The 24,476-nt window shown below is 45.0% G+C and overlaps 1 protein-coding gene across 2 annotated transcripts in view; it reads left to right on the top strand.

Moving 5' to 3' along the window:
- Positions 1 to 16,217, top strand: part of NIM1K (NIM1 serine/threonine protein kinase) — a 62,490-nt gene extending 46,273 nt beyond the window's left edge. For both annotated transcript variants that reach the window (XM_053591353.1, XM_053591362.1), the window contains 2 exons: positions 12,772 to 13,040; positions 15,355 to 16,217. In XM_053591353.1, the coding sequence (XP_053447328.1) occupies positions 12,772 to 13,040; positions 15,355 to 16,104 (1,019 nt within the window). In that variant the 3' untranslated portion in view covers positions 16,105 to 16,217. The remainder of the gene's footprint in view (positions 1 to 12,771; positions 13,041 to 15,354) is intronic.
- The last annotated feature ends 8,259 nt before the right edge of the window (positions 16,218 to 24,476 follow it).

Below are 24,476 nucleotides of genomic sequence, written 5' to 3'. Positions count from 1 at the left end.
TATAATATTAGAGTTGTCTTTCGTTTTCTTTTCTTCTCCAACCCGCGATCCCATGCTCTTCCAATCCCTGAGCTAGGCCCTACACACATGCCCTGCCCCTTGGCCCACTCTGCCCACATGTTCACTTCCTTGCCCCTTGGGAGCTCCAAGTCCCCTTCCATCTTGCTCTGAAGCCTGAGTGTCTGGGTTCATGTCTTCACATCTTGGCTTCTCTATTTATTTACCTGAATTAGTTAAAATACTTCTCTGAGCCTCAGATTCTTCATTTACAAAACATAGCCAATAACATAGGGTGTCATAAGGGATAATGAGCAAGTGCTCAATGAATGTTAGTTATTGGTATTATTTTGCAGAGTTGCTTTAGCCGTGTCTTGCCTTTGTACACCAAAGATCAATTGAATTGTCCTTATCAACAAAAATTCTCATCCATCCCCATACAGAAACTGAGATCAATTTAGCTGCCTTTCCCTACCACCATGGTTTTGAATTCTGACTGCACATTAGAATTACTTGGGGAAGTTTAAAAACCAAAATCAATGCCCAGAATCCACCTCCAGAGCTATAATTGGTCTGGAGTGGAACTAGACATGGATATTATTTTAAAACTCTCCAGGTGATTGTAATAGATTCTAATGGATTCTAATACAGAACTAACACTTGCCTACAGCAGTTAGCATATACAGCAGTTAGCTTTTAAAATAGTAAAATGTTGTTGACATTTAGTATCCATTTGTTGTTGACAAATAGCATCTATATGTCACAAATGGATAACCCAGGTATCATTTATATTTTAAAATCAATTATGAAGTATTGTGTCCGGTTTCCATGCTACATTTAACTTTCAAATTTCATTTCCCTTTGGATAATATTCATTTATAATTCATTGAGGCCAACAATAGAAGTACTAAATTAGGGCAGCTCCTGTGGCTCAGTGGGTAGGGTGCAACCCCATATACTGAACATGGCGGGTTCAAACTTGGCCCCAGCAAAATTGCAACAAAAAATAGCTGGGTGTTGTGGTGGGTGCCTATAGTCCCAGCTACTTGGGAGGCTGAGGCAAGAGAGTCGCCTAAGCCCAGGAGTTGGAGGTTGCTGTGAGCTGTGACTTCACTGCACTCTATGAGGGCAATAAAGTGAGACTCTGTCTCTTAAAAGAAAAAAAGTTGGAAAAAGGAAAAAACATCCTCATTCAGAAACTTACTGGGCATCTGACATAGGGCACCTTAGTTAACCTTTGGTCCTCATTTGCCTCAGCAATATAATAGAGATAATGATTCTTATCTTAAGAGTTGTTGGAAAAATTATAAATTATAGGTAAAGTACAGGGCACATTGTAGCCACTCAATGGACAGTAGCTAATCATTGGTACAACTTTATTTTTTACTTAAACTTATTTCAAAAGGAAACATAATATTATTACAATAATGAAAAACCAGCCTCACTTGCTGGTTTTAGAAGGTAATGGTAAAAAAAAAAAAAAGAATAAAAATTTAACAGCTTTCAAGGAAAATGACCAAGTAATAGAAATTAATGTTTAAAACATGCTAACAACCGATCTCAGGCTTTCTCTTTGCCATAATTAGGAAAATCAAAGAAGCATTGAAATGGGAATAATGTTTTTTATGCCATGGTTCAGTGCTATTTAAGGCTGTTTCCATGCACTAAAATCATTTCTGCCTCACAAGTGTTAATGGTTCCACTCTAGGAAACAGTGACATCTGGTCCTCCTGTGTTTTATAAATGAGGAAGTAGAGGCACAGAAGTGGCTGTCCCAAGGTTTAGGAACTCACCTGGAAAGGGGATGTTAAGTTCAGGGAAGTTTTACCAAGCCACAGCTTTCTCTGCTACCCTGTGGTTTCTAATTTCTATTTATTTCTACTGATGAATCTGTTCCATCTTTCTACTTCTTTCTGCAGAGTGGCTTTCTATGCTTCATTATCAGAAGGCACATCATAGCCAGGAATGGTTGTTGCCAGTCCCACGTGTCCATGACCTCTCAGCTTTGTTGGCCATCTCCATCCCACTAATTTCATTCTATTTCTGTTCCAATTTTAAAGGGAGAGTATGTGTGCTCACTTGCCAGCTGGTGATAAGCCACCTCTGAGTCAAGGGTTGACCTGTGTCAGTAAGCTGTCACCCTTAGAGTCACATGCCCACTGCTCTCTCTACAGAGTCTGAAATCTAAAGAAGTATGTCTGAGAAAGGAGCAGAGAGGGCAGCAAATGGGTGGACATACCCGCCACAGAGACATTAACCAGCTAAGCCGAGAGATCTCGACTAGCCAGGAGCAAGAACGTGCCCAATGCTGTAGATAGGTTATTATGTGAAAATGACACAGGGCTGGCGCTCTAACCAGTCTAACGTGGTATGTGCAAAAGATGGCAGGAGAATGGGTCGTGGTTTGTGTAAATCTGGACCCTGGACAAAGCCAACTTGTCCAGAATTGTCATGAGGTTTTCTAGGAAATATGAATAGTCTGGAAAAGATAATGGAGGAAATTCCTTAAAAAAGAAAAAAACAAAGCAAAGAGTTTTCACTGCGGGGGGAAGCTCCCAGGACTCAGTTCTTGAGTTTTAAATGCTTGTTTAGGACAGTAGTTTAAAAAAAGACACCAGCGGCTCTGGCTCCAGCGTGGGTCTCTGCTGGCGTAGAGTCTCTTGGGTCCTGCATGTTGATAGGGCAGGCTGAGAGCCATCTTGAACTCCTTTTTAGGTTGATTGGAAATTTCTCAAAAGAGATGATACCCTCGGCTTCTGAATATTTTATGTCCCATCTGTTGTCACGGACAGAAGTAGAAGAGGCGGCCGTGTGTGTGCTTCCTGTCGCTGGCCCTTCCGACCTCTCACTCCTGTCTCATGTTTCTACGATCCTTTCTTCCCCTCTCTCACTTCATTTATTTATTAATTCATTTCTGTTTTGAAAAAACATAGTAACCATCTCCTGAGGAATCTACTCTAAAAATAAGTCCTTGTACATGTCTCAGAAATACTATAACTATTGTAGTATTATTTATAGTGTTACAGCGACCTAATACCTTACAGGAATGTTTAAGTAGAGGAAAGCGTGTATAACAGACAGAAGGTCACACAGCCAGCAGAAAGCACAGTTACAGGGGGACATACAAGGGAGTACAAACGCCAAGTGCAAAACTGAGCGTGCACTGTGATGATAATACCCTGGGTCCTTGTGAGGATGGAATGAGACCATTCATTCAGCAAATACCTGTTGAGTACCTCGAGTACCTATTGTGTAATGGACCCTAGTCTAGTGACTGGTGTTACAGCAGTGAACAAAACAGACAGCAATCTTTGTCCCTATGAACCTTGCATTCCAGTGTGAGAGACACAAAAATAAGTTTATAAAATGTTCATTATGTTAAGTGATAAGAAAGATAATAGAGCAAGAGGGGAGATTGGAAGCATTGAGGGCTGTGGTTTGATATTAGCTGGCCAGGGACAGCGTCACTGAGGAGGTTGTAATTGATCTGAAAGAAATGAGGGAACTAGCTATTTACCTATATGGGAGAAATCATCAGGCAGAGAGTACAGCAAGCATCAGCGCTTGGATTATTCTTGATACAGCCAAGAGCGATGAAGGCAGAGAGTCGCAGGGGGCAGATGGTGGAGAGCCAGGTGTGCCAAAGTTAGGAGTCTGGCTTTTCCTGGGAGTGAAGCAGGAGTCCTTCTAGGGAGCAGAGGACTGACGTGATTTGGCTCAAGGTTTATCAGGATCACGCCGGCTGCTCTGTTGAAAATAGGCTATAGAGGCGGCGCCTGTGGCTCAGTGAGCAGGGCGCCAGCCCCATATGCCAAGGGTGGCGGGTTCAAACCCAGCCCCGGCCAAACTGCAACAAAAAAATAGCCGGGTGTTGTGGTGGGCGCCTGTAGTCCCAGCTACTCGGGAGGCTGAGGCAGGAGAATTGCCTAAGCCCAGGAGTTGGAGGTTGCTGTGAGCTGTGTGATGCCACGGCACTCTACCGAGGGCAATAAAGTGAAACTCTGTCTCTACAAAAAAAAAAAAAAAAGAAAGAAAATAGGCTATAGAAGGCAGAAAAGGAGAGGTCAGGTGGGAGCTTTTTGCAATATTCAAGCAAGCAAGAACAGTGGCCTGGACCAGGAAGGGAGCAGTGTAATGCTGAGAAGCAGCTGGAGTTTGGCTGTATTTAAAAGGCCAATGATAACAGAATTTGCTAATGGATTGAAAATGGAATATAAAAGACAAGAATTAAATATTCCAAGGCTTTTGACGCAGGTAAGCACAAGAATTAGTTTATACTTACTGAAAGGGGGAAGATTGTAGGAGCAGGTTGGAGCTGGGGGAGCTGAAGAGTTCAGCATTGAACTTGTTCTGACTGACGTGCCAGTCACACATCTGTGACACTACAGAGCAGATGCTGTTGGTGCCTCACCCGCGTCTCCTCGGACCTTACCATTTCAGTGCACACAGGCCTCACCTCCAACTGCTAGCCTCTCCATCCCTTTGCCTCTCCACTTTCTCTAGCCGTTGGAGCCTGCTCCACCCACATGCACAGCAGGCCAGAAATACACATCCCCCGGGGGAGTGGCCAAAAACCACTTGCTGGCAGGAGATGATGTCTGAGCTCCAGCACTCTCCTTCTCCTCATAGTGAAACTCCAGCGTGGTAACTCTTAGTGGGATTCCCTGGGGACTTCCTTAGTCACAGACCCTTTATTGCCTGTCTTCCCTTTCCTGTCTCAATCCTCCCTCTTTTACTTGTGTTTCCTGGGATCACCTTCCATATAAACTACTTGCACTCGAGTCCCTGCCTGGGGATTGCTTCTGGAAGAACCCAAACTAACGTAACACCCGGTGGGCACGTGTATTTCTGTTTCTGGAATCACCAAGGAAGTGATTGTAGAGAAGAGGTCTAAGTACTGAGCCTTCAGGTCTCCAATATTTGGGGCCTAGGGGAATGAAAAGGACACAGCTCAGAGCCTTTGAAGAAGAGGCAGGAAGGAAAAAGAACCCCGGAAGTGTGCATTGTCTTAGAAACCAGGCAATAAGTGTGGCCTTTGGAATGAAGCTTGAGAACTGCCCACTGGTTTCAGCAATTTGGTGATCACTGGTGACCCTGAGGGGAGCACTTTTAGTTGCATAATTTCTTGAGTTCAAGAGATAATGAGGGGAGAATTGGAGACAGAGAACTAGAACCAACTCTTTAAAGGAGTTTTACCATAAAGGGAGTGAGAGAAAGGGCTCTGATGCTGGAGGGGGAAGTGGGGTCATGAGAGGATTATTGTGATTTTTCTATATGATGTTAGCATGTATCAACATGCACGCAGAAGTATGGAAACCATAGCCATGCAGCTCAATGAATTTTCCAAACGGAATGATCTGTATAACCACCCCCAAGATTAAGAAAGAGAACATTTCCAGTACTCAGATCCCCTTCCCATGCCCAGCCTTCCCTCTAGTAACGAGATCCTCAAGCCTAACCACTATCCTTATGCCTAACATCATAGGTTGCCTTTTTCCTGTGTTAAACTTTATCAAAATGGAATCATACAGACGTATTCCTTCGTCTTGCTTCATTTCCCAGTGTTAAGTTTGTGAATATCGTCCATATAATTTTGTGTATTCTAGGTGCTTTGTGCTCTTTGCTGTGCAGTCATCTGTCAGATGAATATAACAGTTTATCAGTTCAGCTGTTGATGTGGATAGTTTCCAGTTTGGGGCTATAATGAATAATGTTGCTATGAACATTCTAGTTTAAAACTTTTAGTATTACTTTGATGCCTAAAAAATAAGTTCAAAAGCTTTATTGTGCTGTCTTGTTTACTGTTTAGTAATCCTGATTGTTTCCCATATAGTTACCCAAGGGGAAACCTGACGCCCCATCGTTATACTGCATAATCTCTGCCCACGTGTTTTTAAATTCTTCAGCTTGGGGAATGTCTCTTGGTGTGTGTTTTAGCCATGGTGTGTGTTTTTCATGGTGGAATTTACCAAAAGCTAGCTATTTTTTGTTAATAAAGGGCAACTTAGCCAAGTTTTAAAAAAATAATAAAACTTTTAGTAAACCTATGTATGCATTTTTATTGGGAGGATTTTTTTTTAAAGATGAGTTAATGGCCTGAATGGGTGCTGATGGAAATGAAACAGTAGAAAGGGAAACTCAGTGATGCAGGAGAGAAGCCTGTCATTTTGTGGATGAGAGTGGATGAGAGCCTATTCAACATGTAATGGAGTCTTTTTTTTTTTTTGTAGAGACAGAGTCTCACTTTATGGCCCTGGGTAGAGTGCCGTGGCCTCACACAGCTCACAGCAACCTCCAACTCCTGGGCTTAAGCTATTCTCCTGCCTCAGCCTCCCGAGTAGCTGGGACTACAGGCGCCCGCCACGACGCCCGGCTATTTTTTGATGGCAGTTCAGCCGGGGCCGGGCCTGAACCCGCCACCCTCAGTATATGGGGCCGGTGCCTTACCGACTGAGCCACAGGCGCTGCCCGTATATGAGTCTTAGTTGGGCCTTAGGAAGGAGCAGGGACTGTTTATCCCAAGTAGCAGGAAGGAAGACAGAGTTGATGGGCACGGATTCAGGTAGGCTGGAAGAAGTGGTAGGCAGAACTGGAGGAAATTATCTTCTGTTGCTTTCTTTACTCAGTAAAGTAGGAAGCAAAGTGCCAGCTATTAGTGAGGAGTAGAAGAAGATTTTAGAGAGTTGATGAAAGGAAAGAAGCCGTGAAAGAAGTATGCAAAGGAAAGAGCATGTCTGCCAGAAGCTTTAAAGGCCTACTAAGGTTAGTGGCCACAGATCAAGAGTGAGATAAGCCATCACGTTCAACTGTGAGGGTGCAGGCCAAGAGTAGGCAGGGAGCTGGGTTTAATCAGGGTCAGGAGTGAGCTGAGCAAACACAACAGTGTGGGAGAGGAACTTAGGGAGTGTCCCAAAACATTATGACAATAACGAGGTCCTCTTCCAGGGAGTGCCACCATCCTCCCAGCTGCTCAACCCAGAAACCGGGCCTTCTTCCTCAATCCTAACGGCCAACATCAAGTCCCATTCATTTCGCCTCCTGCATTTCTTATCTTTTCCTGGTTGGATTAAACCACTGTAATTTGCAAGCTTATATCGTTCCTCTCCACAGCAGTCAGAGGCGATGTTTTGGAAATCGCAAGCCTGACCATGTAATTCCCTGCCTATAACCTAGGGGCTTCCCACTGCCCTAATGTGAGGTCTAGGAAATGCCTCACAAGACCTTCTCATATAGCCTCATCTTGGCTTATGTTTCCCTTCATTCCCCAATGTGCCAGCCTGACTGTCTTATCTCAGTCCCTCAATGGTTGTCATCTCGAAAGTAAAGTATGCCCCAGGTGACACCTAAGATGACTATGGGGTGGAGGAAACATATTAGAACTTCCATTTATATCCTCTTTTAAATTTTTATGTTTTTTATTTTATTATATATTTATTTTTAGAGATGAGGTCTTACTCTGTCCCCCAGGCTGATGCAGTAGCTTGATTACAGCTCACTGCAGCCTCATTCTCCTGGGCTCAAGTGATTCTTACACCTCAGCCTCCTGAGTACCTGGGTCTACAAGCATGAGCTACCATGTCTGGCTAATTAAAAAAAACTTATTGTACAGAGGAGGTGTCTCACTATGTTGCCCAAGCTGGTCTAAGTCTTGAATACCTGGCCTCAAGCAACCCTTCTGCCTCGGCCTCCCAAAGTGCTAGGATTACAGGCACGAGCCACTGTGCCTGACCTCTATGATTATATATATGGAAAATGTGTACCATATTAGTGGTATATGCACATAATTTATAAATAAATATATGTATATGAGAGTAATGCTCAAAAATGTTTTCTAGATAAAGGAAGCCAATCAAAAAAGCTTGTAGACCATAACCCTAAATTAACAAGTCATTCTTGCCTCAAGATCCTCTCTCTTAACTCATTCCTACTTTTAGAACCTCTCTCTCATTCCTCTAAGTCTTAGGCTCCAGAGAAAGTGTTAAAAATCTTCCCTGGCCCCAGACTAGAGGTACATCTCCCTGTCTTATGCCCTCATTACCTGGGGCACTTTTCTCCCCAAATTCCCTGTATCTGATATCTCCCATCTGCCCATCCAGATCTATTCACCTGTCTTTATTCTGGTCTCAGCTCAGACTATATCCAGTCTCCCTGGTCTGCTGGGATCCAATTGCCTTTTGTCTCTAGGGAGCTCTGGTAGGGTATTAGAGGAAGGGGGGCTGTTCCCTATTTCCCCAGCCCCTCACTGTAGGATTGACTCAGGCTGGCTGTGTGTCTAGACACTACCCAATAGTCTCTTTCTAGGTTCTAATATTTGCTCCTTCCCCTTATCCCCTTGGTCCTATAGACATATTTTGCTTGGCTTTGTCTAGGTTTTAAAATTTGGATTAGTTGTTGATATTTTATACTTGGAAAGTTTTACATACAATTTAGGATATCTGACTTCTCTTGAAAAAAAATCAAAAGATTTGACAGCTGAGCCTACATTCCAAATAGTGACCCTACGTGGTGTTGAGCAGTGAGTGGCTGCCCTTTCCATGGGGGCAGGTACTCCTCAGGACACCACTGTCCCCTCACCCCCAAACAACTCCCTATTGCTTACAATAACCCTGCTGTGCTGATACCATCCTGGACTCCAGAGATGCTTGGGTCTGTGAGTCCTGGTTTGAAGAATGTGTTGTCTACTAGGTGGGACCTGTGTCAGACTCCTCATCAAATTTGGAGAAAGGAGAGGTTGACCTCCCAGATCTGTCTACTTTTCTCCTGCCACCACCAAGAGTCCTCTCTTGGCATTTCTATAAGCCCCTCCTAAACCACACCCTGCTCTCAGCTCAGTGTTCCTCTCTGCATTACCCACCCTGCTGCCAACATGCTCCTAGAATGGGGATGAGATTATAACCCTCACCCTTAAAACCTTGTTATGTCTCCCAGTAGTCTAAAGACAAAGGCCGCGCTTCCAAAACAACCCCCAAGGCTTCGGGTTCTCTGACCCGGGCCTACCGTTCCAGGCTGACGAGGCTGCTGCGGGGCCTCTCTCCTCACCTCCTGGGCACAACGTAAGCATCTTCACCCAGGAGGCCTTTCCCTCTTCCTTCTGTATCCTCTCTTCTCCTCTGCCACACCTGCAGAACTTTTCTTTTCTTTTTTTTTTTTTTTTTTTTGGCCAGGGCTGGGTTTGAACCCACCACCTCCGGCATATGGGGTAGACAAGCGTCCTACCCCTTTGAGCCACAGGTGCCGCCCCGAAGAACTTTTCTTAAAGTCTTTCTCTCTCGCCGGACTGTGAGGACAGTGCTTATCTTTTTCACTGTATCGTAGGTGCTCTCTGAACATTTGTATATTTAGAGACCTACTTCTCCATGGAACAGAAGTTTCTACCACCAAGTGACAATGTGGATACCAGGGATTTAGAGATGTTTAATATGATTACACATTTGTGTTGTGAGGCCTGGGGTAATGTGAACCCACACAAAGTGAGGGGATCGAGGCACAGAATTTAAGAAAGCACTCATCCTCACACCTCTCCTCTGCAGTCTAGCCCTGGCCCTGGGATAGCTAAGAACCATGCAAGGAAAAAAAGAAAATCAGAATTGTGCTAAAGGGGGGTTTGTCACGGTAGCCTGACATACGCCACCCAATTCTTCAACACTAATCCTGTGAGGAGTGGTGTGTGGTGGCCGCAGGGCAGAGGGGCAGAGGGGCGTAAGGAGGGTGCAATCACCTGCCTGAGTCAGTGGCCCTGAGAACGAGGTGAAGCAGTGGGCTGCTCTACAGGAAATGTACAAGATCCAAGGGTGAAATTCGTTATTCCCACCCTTAAAATAACAGCTGACCCAATGAGTACTCAGAACTGAAGTTTCCGTTTCAGGTAAATAACTGAAGGGAATCTAAACCCTAAAGACTGAAAAGTAGAAAAGATGAGACCGGGAGGAAGGATGCCAGAGCATCGCTGTCGGAGGTTCGTTTGTGGGGCTGCCTGCCTGCCAACTAGCGCTGGCTGCTTTAGACACCAGTGCACGCTGCCTCTTTCCTTTCCAGAAGCCCTAATGGACTGCCTTTAATGAACCAACAGCACTTCTAGTTAACCTAGTAGTGCCTATTTTCATGGCAATAACCCCCATACCAAAGCTCGTCAAAGCCCTTTTTTTTTTTTTTTTGTAGAGACAGAGTCTCACATTATCGCCCTCGGCAGAGTCCTGTGGTGTCACAGCGCACAGCAACCTCCAACTCCTGGGCTTAGGTGATTCTCTTGCCTTAGCCTCCAGAGTAGCTGAGACTATAGGCGTGTCCCACAATGCCCAGCTATTTTTTGGTTGCAGCTTGACCGGGGATGGGTTTGAACCCGCCTCCATCCGTATATGGGCCAGCACCCTACTCACTGAGCCACAGGCGCTGCCCTCGAAGCAGTTTTTTGAAGAGTTGAACAGATACTCTGTGATCCTGTTCTGTTTACCTGCCTGATAACTTCCTTCTTTTCTTTTTTCTTTTTCTTTTTTTGCATTTTTTGGCCAGGGCTGGGCTTGAACTCATCACCTGTGGCATATGGGGCCAGCGCCCTACTCCTTTGAGCCACAGGTGCCACCCCACGTCCTTCTTTTCTAATAGAAAGTTTGACCCAATTTAAACCAAAAAATGAACAATGTTTTATTTTGGCATCGCTATTCATTTATTTTCTTACATGAATCATTTTCATTATACAATTAGTCTATATTCATGGTAGAAAAAATAGAAAATACAGATAAGCAAAACATAATTTAAAGGAAAACCATCTGTGATTCCCCAATTAGAAGATAATTGTCTATTCTAAACATTTTGCCAGATTTTTTTCCTATGCAAATATGTACTTTTCCTTACTTGTACATTGAGTGTTTTTTCATATCAATAAATAGAGATCAGGGCGGCGCCTGTGGCTCAGTGAGTAGGGCGCAGGCCCCATATACCGAGGGTGGCGGGTTCAAACCCGGCCCTGGCCGAACTGCAACAAAAAAATAGCCAGGCATCGCAGCGGGCACCTGTTGTCCCAGCTACTTGGGAGGCTGAGGCAAGAGAATCACCTAAGCCGAGGAGTTGGAGGTGGCTGTGAGCAATATGACCCCATGGCACTCTACTGAGGGCAATAAAGTGAGACTCTGTCTCCACACACACACACACACACAAAAATAGAGATCAATATCATCATTTTTGATGGCTGCATGGAATGGCATTATAAAATTAGATGAGCTGCAATTTATTTATTATTTTTTCTTTTTTTTTTTCTTTAAGAGACAGAGTCTTCACTTTGTTGCCCTCGGTAGAGTGCCATGGTGTTACAGCTCACAGCAACGTCCAGCTCATGGGCTTAGGCAAGTCTCTTGCCTCAGCCTCTGCATAGCTGGGACTATAGATGCCTGCCACAATACCTGGCTATTATTTTGTTGCAGTTTGACTGGGCCAGGTTCGAACCCACCACCCTTGGTATACATGAGACAGAATTTCACTTTGTCACCCTTGGTAGAGTGCTGTGGCATCATAGCTCACAGCAACCTCAAACTCCTGGGCCTAGTGATTCTCTTGCTTCAGCCTCCCAAGTAGCAGGGACTATACAGGTGCCCACCACATTTTTAGAGACAAGGTCTCACTCTGGCTCAGGCTGGTCTGGAACCTGTGAGCTCAGGCAATCCACCTGTCTTGGCCTCTCAAGTGCTGGGATTAAAGACGTGAACCAGCACTCCCAGCTGAGCTGCACTTTATTTTAACCATCTCTCTTGCTGGATACTTAAGCCATTCCCAGTATCGTAGAAGCCTTCTTACACGTGCATCCTTGTACATGTGTCAGAAACACGTCAAAAGTGAAATGCTTGGGAACAATTGCACGGGAACAAATGCACGGGAACAATCATTCTTTAGGATTTCAGTCTGTTATCCCAGGTACAATCCAGAACCATTGTACTGATTAATCCTCCCACCAGCAGCCCATTGCAGTGCCGATTTCCTCATGCCCTGGGTCGGCACGGAGTACTGGTGCACCACGTACATGACATCGTGTGCCGTACCCTGACAAATGTCCAATAAAACAGTCCATGCTCGGAAGGAAGCCAGAGAGAGACAGATGAGGGAGTTGGTGTGGACAGGCCAAGGAGCTGAGATTGCAGAACACTGGAGCTCTGAAAGTAAAGAATCTGGACATTGTGTCATCGTAGGACAGGTGTCACAGAAGGCTCCCTAGACAGGTTAATTCTGAGGCTCACCTGGAAGGATCATCAAGAGTTAACTGAGTAAAGAACAGGGAAGGAACAATGGAGAGAATGATCCAGGTAGAGGAAGGGTCCCAGGCATGAATGTTCAGTACCTTTTCAGAGAACAACAAAAAGTTCTGTAATGGTTGGATTAAAACATGCATGGGAATTGGGGGTGGTGGACAGCGATGATGGGCAATGAGCATCAACTTTATCTGGAAAATTCCCCTGGGAGGCAGGATTTGGCATCAAAACCTGTGTGTGGAAGACTAGGGCTGATGCAAGGGAAGAACTCAAGAATCCTTTGCTAAGCAAAGGAGCATCAACTTTATCTGGAAAATTCCCCTGGGAGGCAGGATTTGGCATCAAAACCTGTGTGTGGAAGACTAGGGCTGATGCAAGGGAAGAACTCAAGAATCGCCTTGTCTTTGCCACTGATGCACCCTCGAGCTTGGAGCAGCCACTCAATAAAAGGGCTTGTTTAAATCCCTTCTGGTTCTAAACGTCTGTTCTCTTGTGAACTCTGGCACATCCTTTGATGTTTTGTTTTTGTTTTATTCAGAAAAGGTGGCCATCAAGATCCTGGACAAGACCAAGTTAGACCAGAAAACTCAAAGGCTGCTCTCCCGAGAAATCTCCAGCATGGAAAAACTGCACCATCCCAATATCATCCGCCTTTATGAAGTGGTGGAGACCCTATCCAAGCTCCACTTGGTGATGGAGTATGCAGGGGGTGGGGAGCTATTTGGGAAGATTAGCACTGAAGGGAAGCTCTCTGAATCAGAAAGCAAGCTCGTCTTCTCCCAGATCGTGTCTGCCGTGAAGCACATGGTGAGCAGGGGTGGGGAATGATGAGAGTCTTACTCCTGTCCCACCTGCCTTGGGAGCATGGGGCTTTACTCCCACTCAAGCATCCCAGAGGGCTGTAGTCCTACAAGGGCAAAGAGTAGTCCCTTCTGTGAGCATCAGAAAGTCTGGCTGAGATCATGCTCCTTGCCTTGGAAGCAACATCCCAGGGATCTCCAGTTACACAGCAGCCTTCTGGCTTCCATGACAGTGGGCAGGAGTCACTGGGCATAGCCAGTGAACATCCCCCACTCCCCAGCACACCCAGCCTCTTATCTGTTACCCAGTTAGCTGGTCCTTACTGCTTCTTGGTCGTGCCTTTCTAAATCTGTCCAGGATGCCCTCTCGCCTCTCAGCATGTCTCACTTTCCAAATCCCACCCACACCTCCTACTGGCTCAGTTGTCTCTCTCTGTGAAACTTTCTTCTTGCCCACAGTGAGCTCCCCGGGCTCTTATTGCCTCTGTGCCCAGCAGATTAACACCCGATTGTGTTGTTCTTATTTTAGTTCTCTGATTACTTCTCGCTGTAATTCTGGAATCCTAAAATGTACTCCCTAGTTCCTCCAAGAACTGGTTGTTTTGTGCCCTCTCTACTGTTGGCTGTGTTGCTGGGTACACGGGAGGAACCCGACTTGCAGACCTGACTCCCACTCTCACGAGTATGTTTTGGCCACTCTCCTTACCCAGATCCCAGTTGAATGGGTCTGCCCAACTAGTGGAAAACAGACGCTTGTTGGGGATCTATTATAGTTGAGAGGCTGTTTCTAGTTCATTCCTCTGCCTGGATAGTTGTAAGGGGCAAGATTGGGATTGGTGAGCTCCTGGCCAAAAAATTTGCAGGGGAATTAATAACCTACAGGGAGGAGAGGAGGAGAAAAGAAGTGAGGCAGAGAGGAGAACTTGATGCAGTGGTGGTGGGTGTTGCAGACCTGTAGTAAACCACTAGTCATCATTTAGCTGTCTCTGTGCTCCACATGGTCCTGGCCCAGGAAATAAGCCCATACCAAGTAAGGGAACAATTGGGCCATGAGTCTTCCACATCCTACTTGGAAGAATAAACTGGTGGGAGAACAGAAGAGAATCCAGCGATAGAGGATACAGACCTTAGTTCTTGGAAGCTCTACCATTTCTCTTACTACTCTGGGCTCTGAAAAGAGCAAATGTGAATTATACACAGATCCAAAGTTCACTGTGTTTATTTATGTGCCAAAACCATGCTGAGCACTGTATAGTTCTCACCAAAGCTGTATGACATTGTTATCTGTATCTGATTTTATAAGAAGAAAACTGACCCTCACCGAACACAGTTGGTAGAAATGAACCTAGAACTGACCAGATTCAGGGTCAGCCAAGATTCTTACCATAAGAGGCCCCCTCAGGAAAAGCACATGAAGCTATTTCTCTAGCGCCCATTGGGACTGAAAAGGTCAAAGGTCCTCAGAAGATTGCATTCAGAATGCAGTCTGGATCCAAAATCCAAGTGTGAGAGGGAGCAGGTGTCCACAACCCACAGTACAACCTGTTGCTAGAGCCTGGCCAAATGCAGGCTCCTCCCTTCTACTGAATTCTGTAAAGATAAGGGGGTCCACACAAAAATGCAAGGCTGGAAAGTTTGAGGAGGGCTCCAAGCTTTCCTGATCTCAGCCCCCATCAAGAGATTCCCTCAGCCAGAAAAACTCATGTATGACCTAACAACTAAGGATGACTGTTTCATTATGCTTCAGCACAGGTAGGTTCCTAAGTCCCAGGTCTTTTTCTTTTTTTTTTTTTTGAGACAGAGTCTCACTGTACTGCCCTCAGTAGAGTGCTGTGACGTCATAGCTCACAGCAACCTCAAACTCTTGTGCTTAAGCGATTCTCTTGCCTTAGCCTCTGAAGTAGCTGGGACTATAGGCACCCACCACAGTAGCCCAGCTATTTTTTGGTTGCAGTTGTCATCGTTTGGCCTGCCCCTGCTGGGTTTGAACCCTCCAGCTCCAGTGTATGTGGCTGGCGCCTTAGCAGCTAAGCTACGGGCGCTGAGCCTAAGGTCTTATTTCTGGTTCATGAGTCAGCATGTGTGAAGCAGACTTCAACCCTCAGCCCATGGAAGAATAGAACCTTTGGTCTGTTTTAGGGGTGTGGGCATTACATTGGACTGAAGGTTATAACAGGGTTTGTTATGGTGATTTAAGCTGATTCCCATTGAATTTTAGGTATTGCGCCATCACCAGTTCACTCTTTCAAAGAATTTAATACCATTTTTTAATTTCAGAATTTTATTTCGAAAATAACTTTCCCCTATGTCTTCTTCCGCAGCATGAAAACCAAATTATTCATAGAGATCTGAAAGCAGAAAATGTATTCTATACCAGTAGCACTTGTGTGAAGGTGGGCGACTTTGGATTCAGCACAGTAAGTAAAAAAGGTGAAACGCTGAACACTTTCTGTGGGTCTCCTCCCTACGCTGCGCCTGAACTCTTCCGAGACGAGCACTACGTCGGCATTTATGTGGACATCTGGGCCCTGGGGGTGCTTTTGTACTTCATGGTGACAGGCACCATGCCATTTCGGGCGGAGACTGTGGCCAAACTTAAAAAGAGCATCCTGGAGGGCGCATATAGCGTGCCTTCGCATGTGTCGGAGCCCTGCCACCGGCTCATCCGAGGAGTCCTTCAACCGACGCCCACGGAGAGGCACGGGATTGACCGTGTCATGAAGGACGAATGGATGCGAGGGGTGCCCTACCCCGCCCCTCTGGAGCCTTTCCACCTGGATCCCAAGCATCTGTCAGAAACCAGCGCCCTCAAAGAAGAAGAATGTGAGGTCAAAAGCACGTTAGAGCATTTGGGTATTACAGAAGAGCATATTACAAATAACCAAGGGAGAGACGCCCGCAGCTCAATCACAGGAGTCTACAGAATCATTTTACACAGAGTCCAGAGGAAAAAGGCTTTGGAAAATGTCCCAATAATGATGCTACCAGACCCTAAAGAAAGAGACCTAAAGAAAGGATCCCGGGTCTACAGAGGCATAAGACACACGTCCAAATTTTGTTCAATTTTATAAATTACATTAGACTGCTGGTCTTTAACCAAGATCATTATTGCTTTTAAATTTTTTCATGGATAATCTGAGTGGATACATTTTTGTAATTTTTAAATAAATTTAAATTTGAGATACGTATTTTTTTTCCTTCAAAAAGTTTATTAGCCCAGATTCTGGCTTGATTTGGGATGTTATTCACAAATTCCAGCATTCATTCGTTTAATCAAGAAATATTTGGGCTGGCATCTGTGGCTCAGTGGGTAGGGCGCCAGCCCCATATACCGAGGGTGGCGGGTTCAAACCCAGTCCAGGCCAAAGTGCAACAAAAAAATAGCCAGGTGTTGTAGAGTGCACCTGTAGTCCCACTACTCAGGAGGCTAAGGCAAGAGAATCGCCTAAGCCCAGGAGTTGGAGGTTGCTGTGAGCTGTGATGCCACCGCACTCTACTGAGAGTGATAAAGTGAGACTCTGTCTCTATAAAAAAAAAAAAAAAGGAAAGAAAAAAGAAAGATTTGGTCAGTGCCTCCTACGTGGTGGTCACTGTTTAAGGTGTGAGGAAACAGCAAAGAATAAGATAGGCCAGGTCCCTCCTCTCGTGTGCAGGACATTCCAATACAGGATAGAGGCACTGACAGCTATGTCAATAAAAAAAAAAAGGAAAAACATCAGTGATAGATGGCATGCAGAGAATTCAAAAAGGCTGATCTGACACTAGAGACTTGCTACTTTAGTCATAAAGAAAGGCCACTGGCTCAGCGCCTGTGGCTCAAGCGGCTAAGGCACCAGCCACATACACCTGAGCTGGCAGGTTTGAATCCAGCCCGGGCCCACCAAACAACAATGACGGCTGCAATCCAAAAAATAGCCGGGCATTGTGGTGGGTGCCTGTAGTCCCAGCTACTTGGGAGGCAGATGCAGGAGAATTGCTTGAGCCCAGGAGTTGGAGGTTGCTGTGAGGTATGATGCTATGGCACTCTACCCAGGGGGACAGCTTGAGGCTCTGTCTCAAAAAAAAAGCAACTTGAGTCGATGTCTGTCTGAGAGCTGTATGAGAAGCAGGAGTGACTTGCAAAATGCCAAGAGCATTCCAGGCAACTAGGAGTTTCAGACTGGGTCCCCTCACCCACCCCCTACCCCAAAACACAGCTTAAACAAAGGCTGCCAGATAGAGTTTATTTGGGAAATGATCCCAGGGCATGGGGGTGAGGGACAGGGGAAATAGCCAATACACAGACACATTAGCAGCTGGGCAGTGCTACAGGTGACCAGTGTTCAGTTTTACAGGATCCTCTGAGGAGCCTTAAGAAACACACCTCAGGAGTCTGCCCAGGGTATGATAGGAGAGAGCATTTATTCATAAGCTTCTGTCTGGCATTGTTCAAGGATGGCCCATAGTGTCACCTGCCCTGCATTTCTGGATTGTGCTGAGTGGTTCACTGTGCTTCCCATGCCTTTGTGTCAGAGCACCCTTAAGTGGAAGAAAGAGGAACATAGCACTGGCCTGAGACAAGGTATGGTCAGATAGAGCCTGCATGAAGCTGCCCAAACTTGTATGGAAATGGTCACGGCATTTGTGGCTGGAGAGGGATTTGAGGGCTCTGAACTGGTGCACAGAAGCTGGTGGACACTGCCCATCCCGACCCTGTGCTCCCCTCAGATGCATCTCCGTTAAGTCCCCTCCTTCACGTGGGACCTAGAAGGACTTAATGCAGTAGGTGAGTAGAATGAGCTGCTGCTGTGGTTCAGGCTCTAGTGCATCAGAGTCACCAGGAGGGCTTGTTGAACACAGCCTGTTGAACACAGATGTTTGGATTCAGAACATCTGGGGTGGGGCCCAAGTATATGCACTTTACTGTTAGTCAGAGGCCAGACTTTGAGACCCACCAAGATATGGTCAATTACTGCAGGTGGTCCTGAGGCTATAATTGGACCCATTCCCCTTCCTCCATCACCCATTTTAAATTTCTCTCAACTTTGGCAGCATTTCAGGTGGTCTAGATTGGGTAGTGTGACCCAGACCTTCATAATTAAAGGATCTGAGTCCTTAGTTGCAGTGATTGCTGTTGGTCACCTGTTCACCACCTGTTTGCTATGATTACAAGGACCCAAAGGGATGCACCAGTGAATCTCTTGGGCTCCAGACATAGACCTCCTTAGCGCCTTATGATCATCAGGGTTAATATCACCACCAGTGTAATATCCCCTTTCTTTGCCTGCTTGTCCACTGGCACAGGGAGGCCAAAGTGATTATGTGACTTGTATAGATTCCAGTTCACTGGAACTGTTATTTGGTCCCCTGATGAACGTGTCCCCCATACCCTGGGAACTAAAGCCTTTAATTTAGCTTAGCCTAGGTTGTGGTGTTAGTGGAATTTCTTCTTCAGTATGTCCTTGGTCTCGGGGATTCAAAGAGTGAACCTACGGACCACAGATCAGTAGTAAGATAGGAGTTTATTAGATAGAAAGGAATACAGAAGCAGTAAAAATGCACCAGAGCTTCTGGCAAAGGGGGAAAGACCCAAGTAGGAAGTCTCTCCAAGTCCTTTGTCTAGGGGTATATATTGTCTGGAGAATTACATTTTGGCTAGGATTTGGTAGGTGGAAAAATACCTTTCAAAGTTGAATGCAGTCCCTCCCCTGGGGCAAGGTTTTCAGGTTTTTGCAGTTTTTGTTTCAGGGAAGGGATTGGGATGTGTGCTCCTTACTCAAGGTAGAACCACCTAAAAAAGTCTCAAGCTGCTTTGTTCATGATCAAGAGCCCAGAGGGTGTGGCCTGGAAAAGGCAGCCTGTTTGTGCCTGGAAATGGGGGGTCTGATTTTTGAGCTCACCTGGGCCAAGAGAATGGGAGAATTCCTATAGTCCCGAGTGGGGGAATCCTGTATCAATGGGAAAGAGAGGCATAAATTCATCAAATGAGTCACTGACAGTGAGGGTGAGAGGGGCCAACCCTACTTCCATTTACTGGTTTCCAGAGCTGTGTGTTTTAATGATAGGGGATATATATCAGTCATTGTTAAAACATGTAGACCATATTCCAGAGGCCAGACCCAGCCCTGCAGGTTATCGTCTCATATCTGGTGCTCTAGCTGACAACTTCTGATGATGAGACAGGTGGTGAGATGAGAGCATCCTGTGTTCATGTGCCCATTGCCCGTCTCCTTTATCAAAAATGTAGTCCTGGGCGGCACCTGTGGCTCAGTCAGTAAGGCGCCGGCCCCATATACCAAGGGTGGCAGGTTCAAACCCAGCCCCGGCTGAACTGCAACCAAAAAATAGCTGGGCGTTGTGGTGGGCGCTTGTAGTCCCAGCTACTCGGGAGGCTGAGGCAAGAGAATAGCTTAAGCCCAGGAGTTGGAGGTTGCTATGAGCTGTGTGATGCCATGGCACTCTACTGAGGGCCATAAAGTGAAACTCTGTCTCTACAAAAAAAAAAAAAAAAATGTAGTCCTTGAAGCAATGTCATGCGAGATACCATGGCAGTGATCAGGGATTCTCCATGTCTTAGCACAATTTTATTGGAGGACACAGTGCCAGTGGGAAAATCACACTCACATCCTGATATCAGTTCCAGTAAGGATGAGTTGCTGCTGTGCCTGTCTGAATTTATGACTCCACAGATCTGATAGTGTCCAGTCCATATGCTGACACTTGTTTGCTTAGTCCAGGGGTCTTCAAACTACAGCCGCGGGCCACATGTGGCCTACCGAGGACATTTATCCAGCCTGCCAAGTGTTTTTGCAGCCCTGCTGCCATGCTTAGCAGCCAACTCGCCTCGAGCCACAGTACGCATGTGTGGAATGTGCGCCAACTCTCCAACTCTGCTCCTTCTCTCTGTCTCTCCCCAACCCTCCTTCTCTTTGTCTCTTGACTCTTCATCTCAATCTCTGGTGTAATTGGAGGAGTCACCAGGTTGCCTGTGCAGAGCCTGCTGCTGCCTAAGGACCGCAGCAAGCACAAGTTAGGATTTATTTATTTTTTTTGAAGTTAGGAGGTCTATTTTTTATTTTATTATTTTGCAGTTAGTAGGGCCTTTTTTTTTGCAGTTAAGGGGGGCCTTTTTTTTCTGAAGTTAGGAGGGTTTTTTTTGCAGATGGGGTGCCTTTTTTTGAAGTTAGAAGAGCCTTTTTTTTGAAGGTAGTTTGAGAGCCTTTTTTTTTAAGTTGGTTAGTTGGTTGGGGGTAGTTTCTAGGGGGGTTACACCACAGTGATAACGCAAATAGTCAGCACTCAGTGCTAATGCAAACTGTCAGTGCTCAGAGGTAATGCAAATGGTCAGAGCTCAGAGGTAATGCAAATAGTGCTCAGTGTTAATGCAAATTGTTAGCGCTCAGTATTAATGCAAATTGTCAGCAGTCAGTGTTAATGCAAATGGTCAGTGCTCAGTGTTATCGCATGGGGGCCCCAAATTGGTAATCTGCCTAGGGCCCCATGGGAACATAATCTGGCTCTGCAGACAGCCAAGGAGTAGGAAACCCAATTTAATTAACAGTAAGTGCATTTATATTCTGATTGCTATTCAGTTCTGTATGATGTTGTATGTTGTGTGCTGTGTAAGCCCCGGTTCACACTGTTGTGATCTCTGAGCAGTGCGAGTTCAGCCATATGCTTGTATGGCTGAACTCGCATTAGATTTGGAAGAAAAAAGGCATATGTGCCTTCTTTTCTCCTGCAGTGAAATCTGATCGCATGGGTCTTCTCACCTGTGCGAGTTCACAGATTGCAGTGTGGTTTGCACAGGGTAGTGTGAACTGGAAAGGTGGTGGAGGAACTGGCTCTGAAATCATGCCTGTTCCCACACCGCACCAGTGTGAGCCTGAGGTAAAAGCGGAGTTCCACCATATGGTTACTGGCAAGGCTGAAATGATGTGGACTAGCAAGGCTGCATTGATGGACACTGATCAGACTGCATTGATGGGCAGTGCAGTCTATATGTCTCTGTGTGGGCAAAGTTATTGCTGGCATATTGTTTTTGGAGTGCTGTATATATATATATATATATATATATATATATATATATATGTATTTTACTAATAGCAATTTGGAATCCCCAGGAAACAATGATATCAAGAAAGAGAAAAATTGACTTGGAATGTAGGATATTCAAAGAACAGTGGACTTATGATTACTTTTTCATGCAGTACAAGGAAAGAGCTGTGTGTTTGATATGCCAGAATATAGTGTCTGTATACAATTTGCGTCGACACTATCAAACTCAACATAAAGATAAATGTGATTGTTTGGTTGGAGAAGTGAGAAAAGATAAAATATTAAAACTGAAATATACATCGACAACTGAGCAAAATACTTTTGTGAAGCAGAAACAGCTAAATACTTCATCACTGCGAGTAAGTTTTCAAGTTGCCAAGCTAATAGCGTGTACCGGGAGACCATTCGTGGAGGGAGAATTTGTTAAAGAATGCTTCTTTCTGTTGCCAAAGAGATGTGTCCAGAGAAGGCCGATTAATTTAGTACAGTGAGTCTTTCAGGACCCTCAATTACACAAAGGATTGAAGAAATGGGAGACAATTTGCATCAGCATTTACAAAACTCTGCAAAAAAACTTCCTATTTTTCCTTGGCACTCGACGAAAGTCATGATGTTCGTGATTCTGCACAACTTCTAATTTTTATTCGTGGAACGAATGACTACTTCGAAGTCACAGAAGAGTTTGCTGCACTGCAAAGCATCAAAGGAACAACTACAGGACAGGATATCTATGAAAAGGTTTGCCAAACTGTGAATAGTTTGGAGCTGGACTGGGCAAAACTAGCCAGTGTGACAAATGATGGTGCTCCTAGCATGGTGGGGTGTAAGAAAGGAGTAATTGCTCGCATTAACCAAGAGATGGACAAACATAACCATTCTCATCCAATAGCCATACACTGCCTCATCCACCAACAAGCGCTGTGTAGAAAATTACTGAAGTGGGACTCTGTTACGAAAACTGTGGTATCTTGTGTTAACTTCATTAGAGGTAATACACTAAACCACAATTTCAGAAATTTCTGTCTGCGCTGAATGTTGCTTGTGAAGATGTTCCATACCACACAGAAATCCGTTGGCTGAGTTGAGGGAGAGTTTTGAAACATTTCTACGACTTACTTCCACAGATCACAGCTTTTCTGCTTTCAAAAAATAAAGAAGTACCAGAGCTCATTGATGCAGAATGGAAATGGCACCTTGCCTTTCTGACAGATGTAACAGAGCTACTCAACAGTTTCAATGTGCAACTTCAAGGAAAGGGGAAGCTCTTATGTGATATGCAATCACATGTGAAAGCATTTGAAGTGAAATTAGGCCTCTTCATCAAACAAGTGAAGGAGGAAAATTTCTGCCATCTCCCCACAACTCAAAATCTATTAGCGGAAAATCCATTGGTTGCATTCCCAAATAAAACATGTGTGAATTCACTGGAAAAGTTGCAAAAGGAGTTCCAATTTAGATTTAAAGAGCTTCATCTCCATGAACAGGACATACAGCTTTTCCGTAACCCATTTTCTATTGACATTGAACATGTGGATACGATTTACCAAATGGAACTGGCTGAACTGCAGAATTGTGACTCTCTGAAAGACACATTTAAGTCAAGCAGCCTTCCCAATTTCTATGCATCTCTCCCCTCTGAGACATATCCTCATCTCAGGAACCATGCACTCAAAATGGCAACCATCTTTGGCAGCACTTATGTCTGTGAACAGACTTTTTCCAGAATGAAACATCTGAAATCTCCAACCAGATCTAGACTAACTGATGCACACTTGCATCACTCGTTAGGACTAGCAGTGACAAATATGGAACCAGACATTGACCATCTCATTAGCCAAAAGCAGACCCATAGTTCCCATTGAAATACTGGTAAGTTTGTTGATTTAACTTTACTTGTTCTTCATTTTAAATATTGTATTTGTTCCCATTTTTTACTTCAAAATAAGATATGTGCAGCTTGATTGCACTAATGTACACAGCTATGATTTAACAATAAAAAAATTAAAAAAAACAAAAAACAAAACAAAGTAAGATATGTGCAGTGTGCATAGGAATTTGTTCATAATTTTTTTTTTAAACCATAGTCTGGCCCTCCAACGGTCTGAGAGATAGTGAACTGGCCCCCTGTTTAAAAAGTTTGAGGACCTGTGGCGTAGTCCCATGGCATCCCATAATCAGCTACTCAGTCTCTCCTGAGTCCCAGTAGCACACAAGGAACCTGAGTACTTAGTTCTCTATTGCAGAAACCAAGGGGCCTTCCTCCATGTTCCTAGAGTAAGGGCCATGCTGTGACCTTTTTGGGGGGGCTTGCCAGGGGCTCCACACAGTATTGCTAACTGCCATGCAGATAGCCCAAGTAATAACTGTTTGCTCAAAAGCTTGAAATTGCTGTGACTTTCTTTTGTGGGATCCACTTGAAACTACCACCCCCTGATAAATGGGACCTAATAAATCCTATGCCTCTATTTAGTGCTATGAGGTGGAAGGTGCAAGAAATTGTCCTTTACTAAAGAAGGAATATCTAAGCATGGCTCAGCTCATTGGTTTTCTAAACTTCAGCAATGTAGCATGCCCCAGCTTCTTCGTGGAGTTTACCATGCACACTCTGGGTCATGTAAGTGTTACTAGGGCATCTGGAATACTTGCCACTTCCTGATGGCCAAATCCGCCTTGCATGCAGCCACAATATAGGACAACATACATTCTGCAGAATACTAAGATGATCAAGGTCCTTTTAGATTTACCATTGCTTTGGGGCAATAGAGTAAATAAGAACTGCTGTCCATCCCAGAGCAATGTGAATGGCTTTTGATTCACCTTTCTGAGAAAAATGCATTTGGCAAATCAATAGCTGACAGCAAATGTCAGAGGCTTGCAGTAAAGACCCACATCTGACATGGCAGCTACAACTGAGACTAACGGCCTCGTGCATGCAAGGGCCGCAGGTACCAGAGGATCCAACACTTATCTTCCATTTTCACCTGTGGATGACAGTCTCTGTCTCAGCAGTGACTGTGCTGGCCCCTGCTTGCTGCGGTTACCACCACCCTGCTCACCAACACTGTGTCAGTGTTCTCTTTATGTTCTAATCAATTACCCCAAACTCAGTGATTTAAAAAACACAAATCTATTAGTCCTGTAAGATAGAAGTCTGACATGGGTCTCCTGGGCTAAATCAAGGTGTTTTCAGGACTGTGTTCCTTTCTAGAACTTCTAAGGGAGAATCCACTTCTTTGCCTTGTTCCACTTCTAGAGGCTGCCCGTATTCTTTGGTTCATGGCCCCCTTCTTTCATCTTCAGAGCCAGCAACGTCCTATCTCCCTGATCAACCTTCGTAGTCACTCTCCCTTGCCAACAGTCAGGACAGACTCTTTGCTTTTAAGAACCCACCCATCAAAAAAATAAA

The sequence above is a fragment of the Nycticebus coucang genome, chromosome 1 (genome assembly GCF_027406575.1).
Source record: "Nycticebus coucang isolate mNycCou1 chromosome 1, mNycCou1.pri, whole genome shotgun sequence".
In the NCBI taxonomy this organism is placed as follows: domain Eukaryota; kingdom Metazoa; phylum Chordata; class Mammalia; order Primates; family Lorisidae; genus Nycticebus; species Nycticebus coucang.
This window is presented reverse-complemented; position numbering and strand designations above follow the sequence as displayed.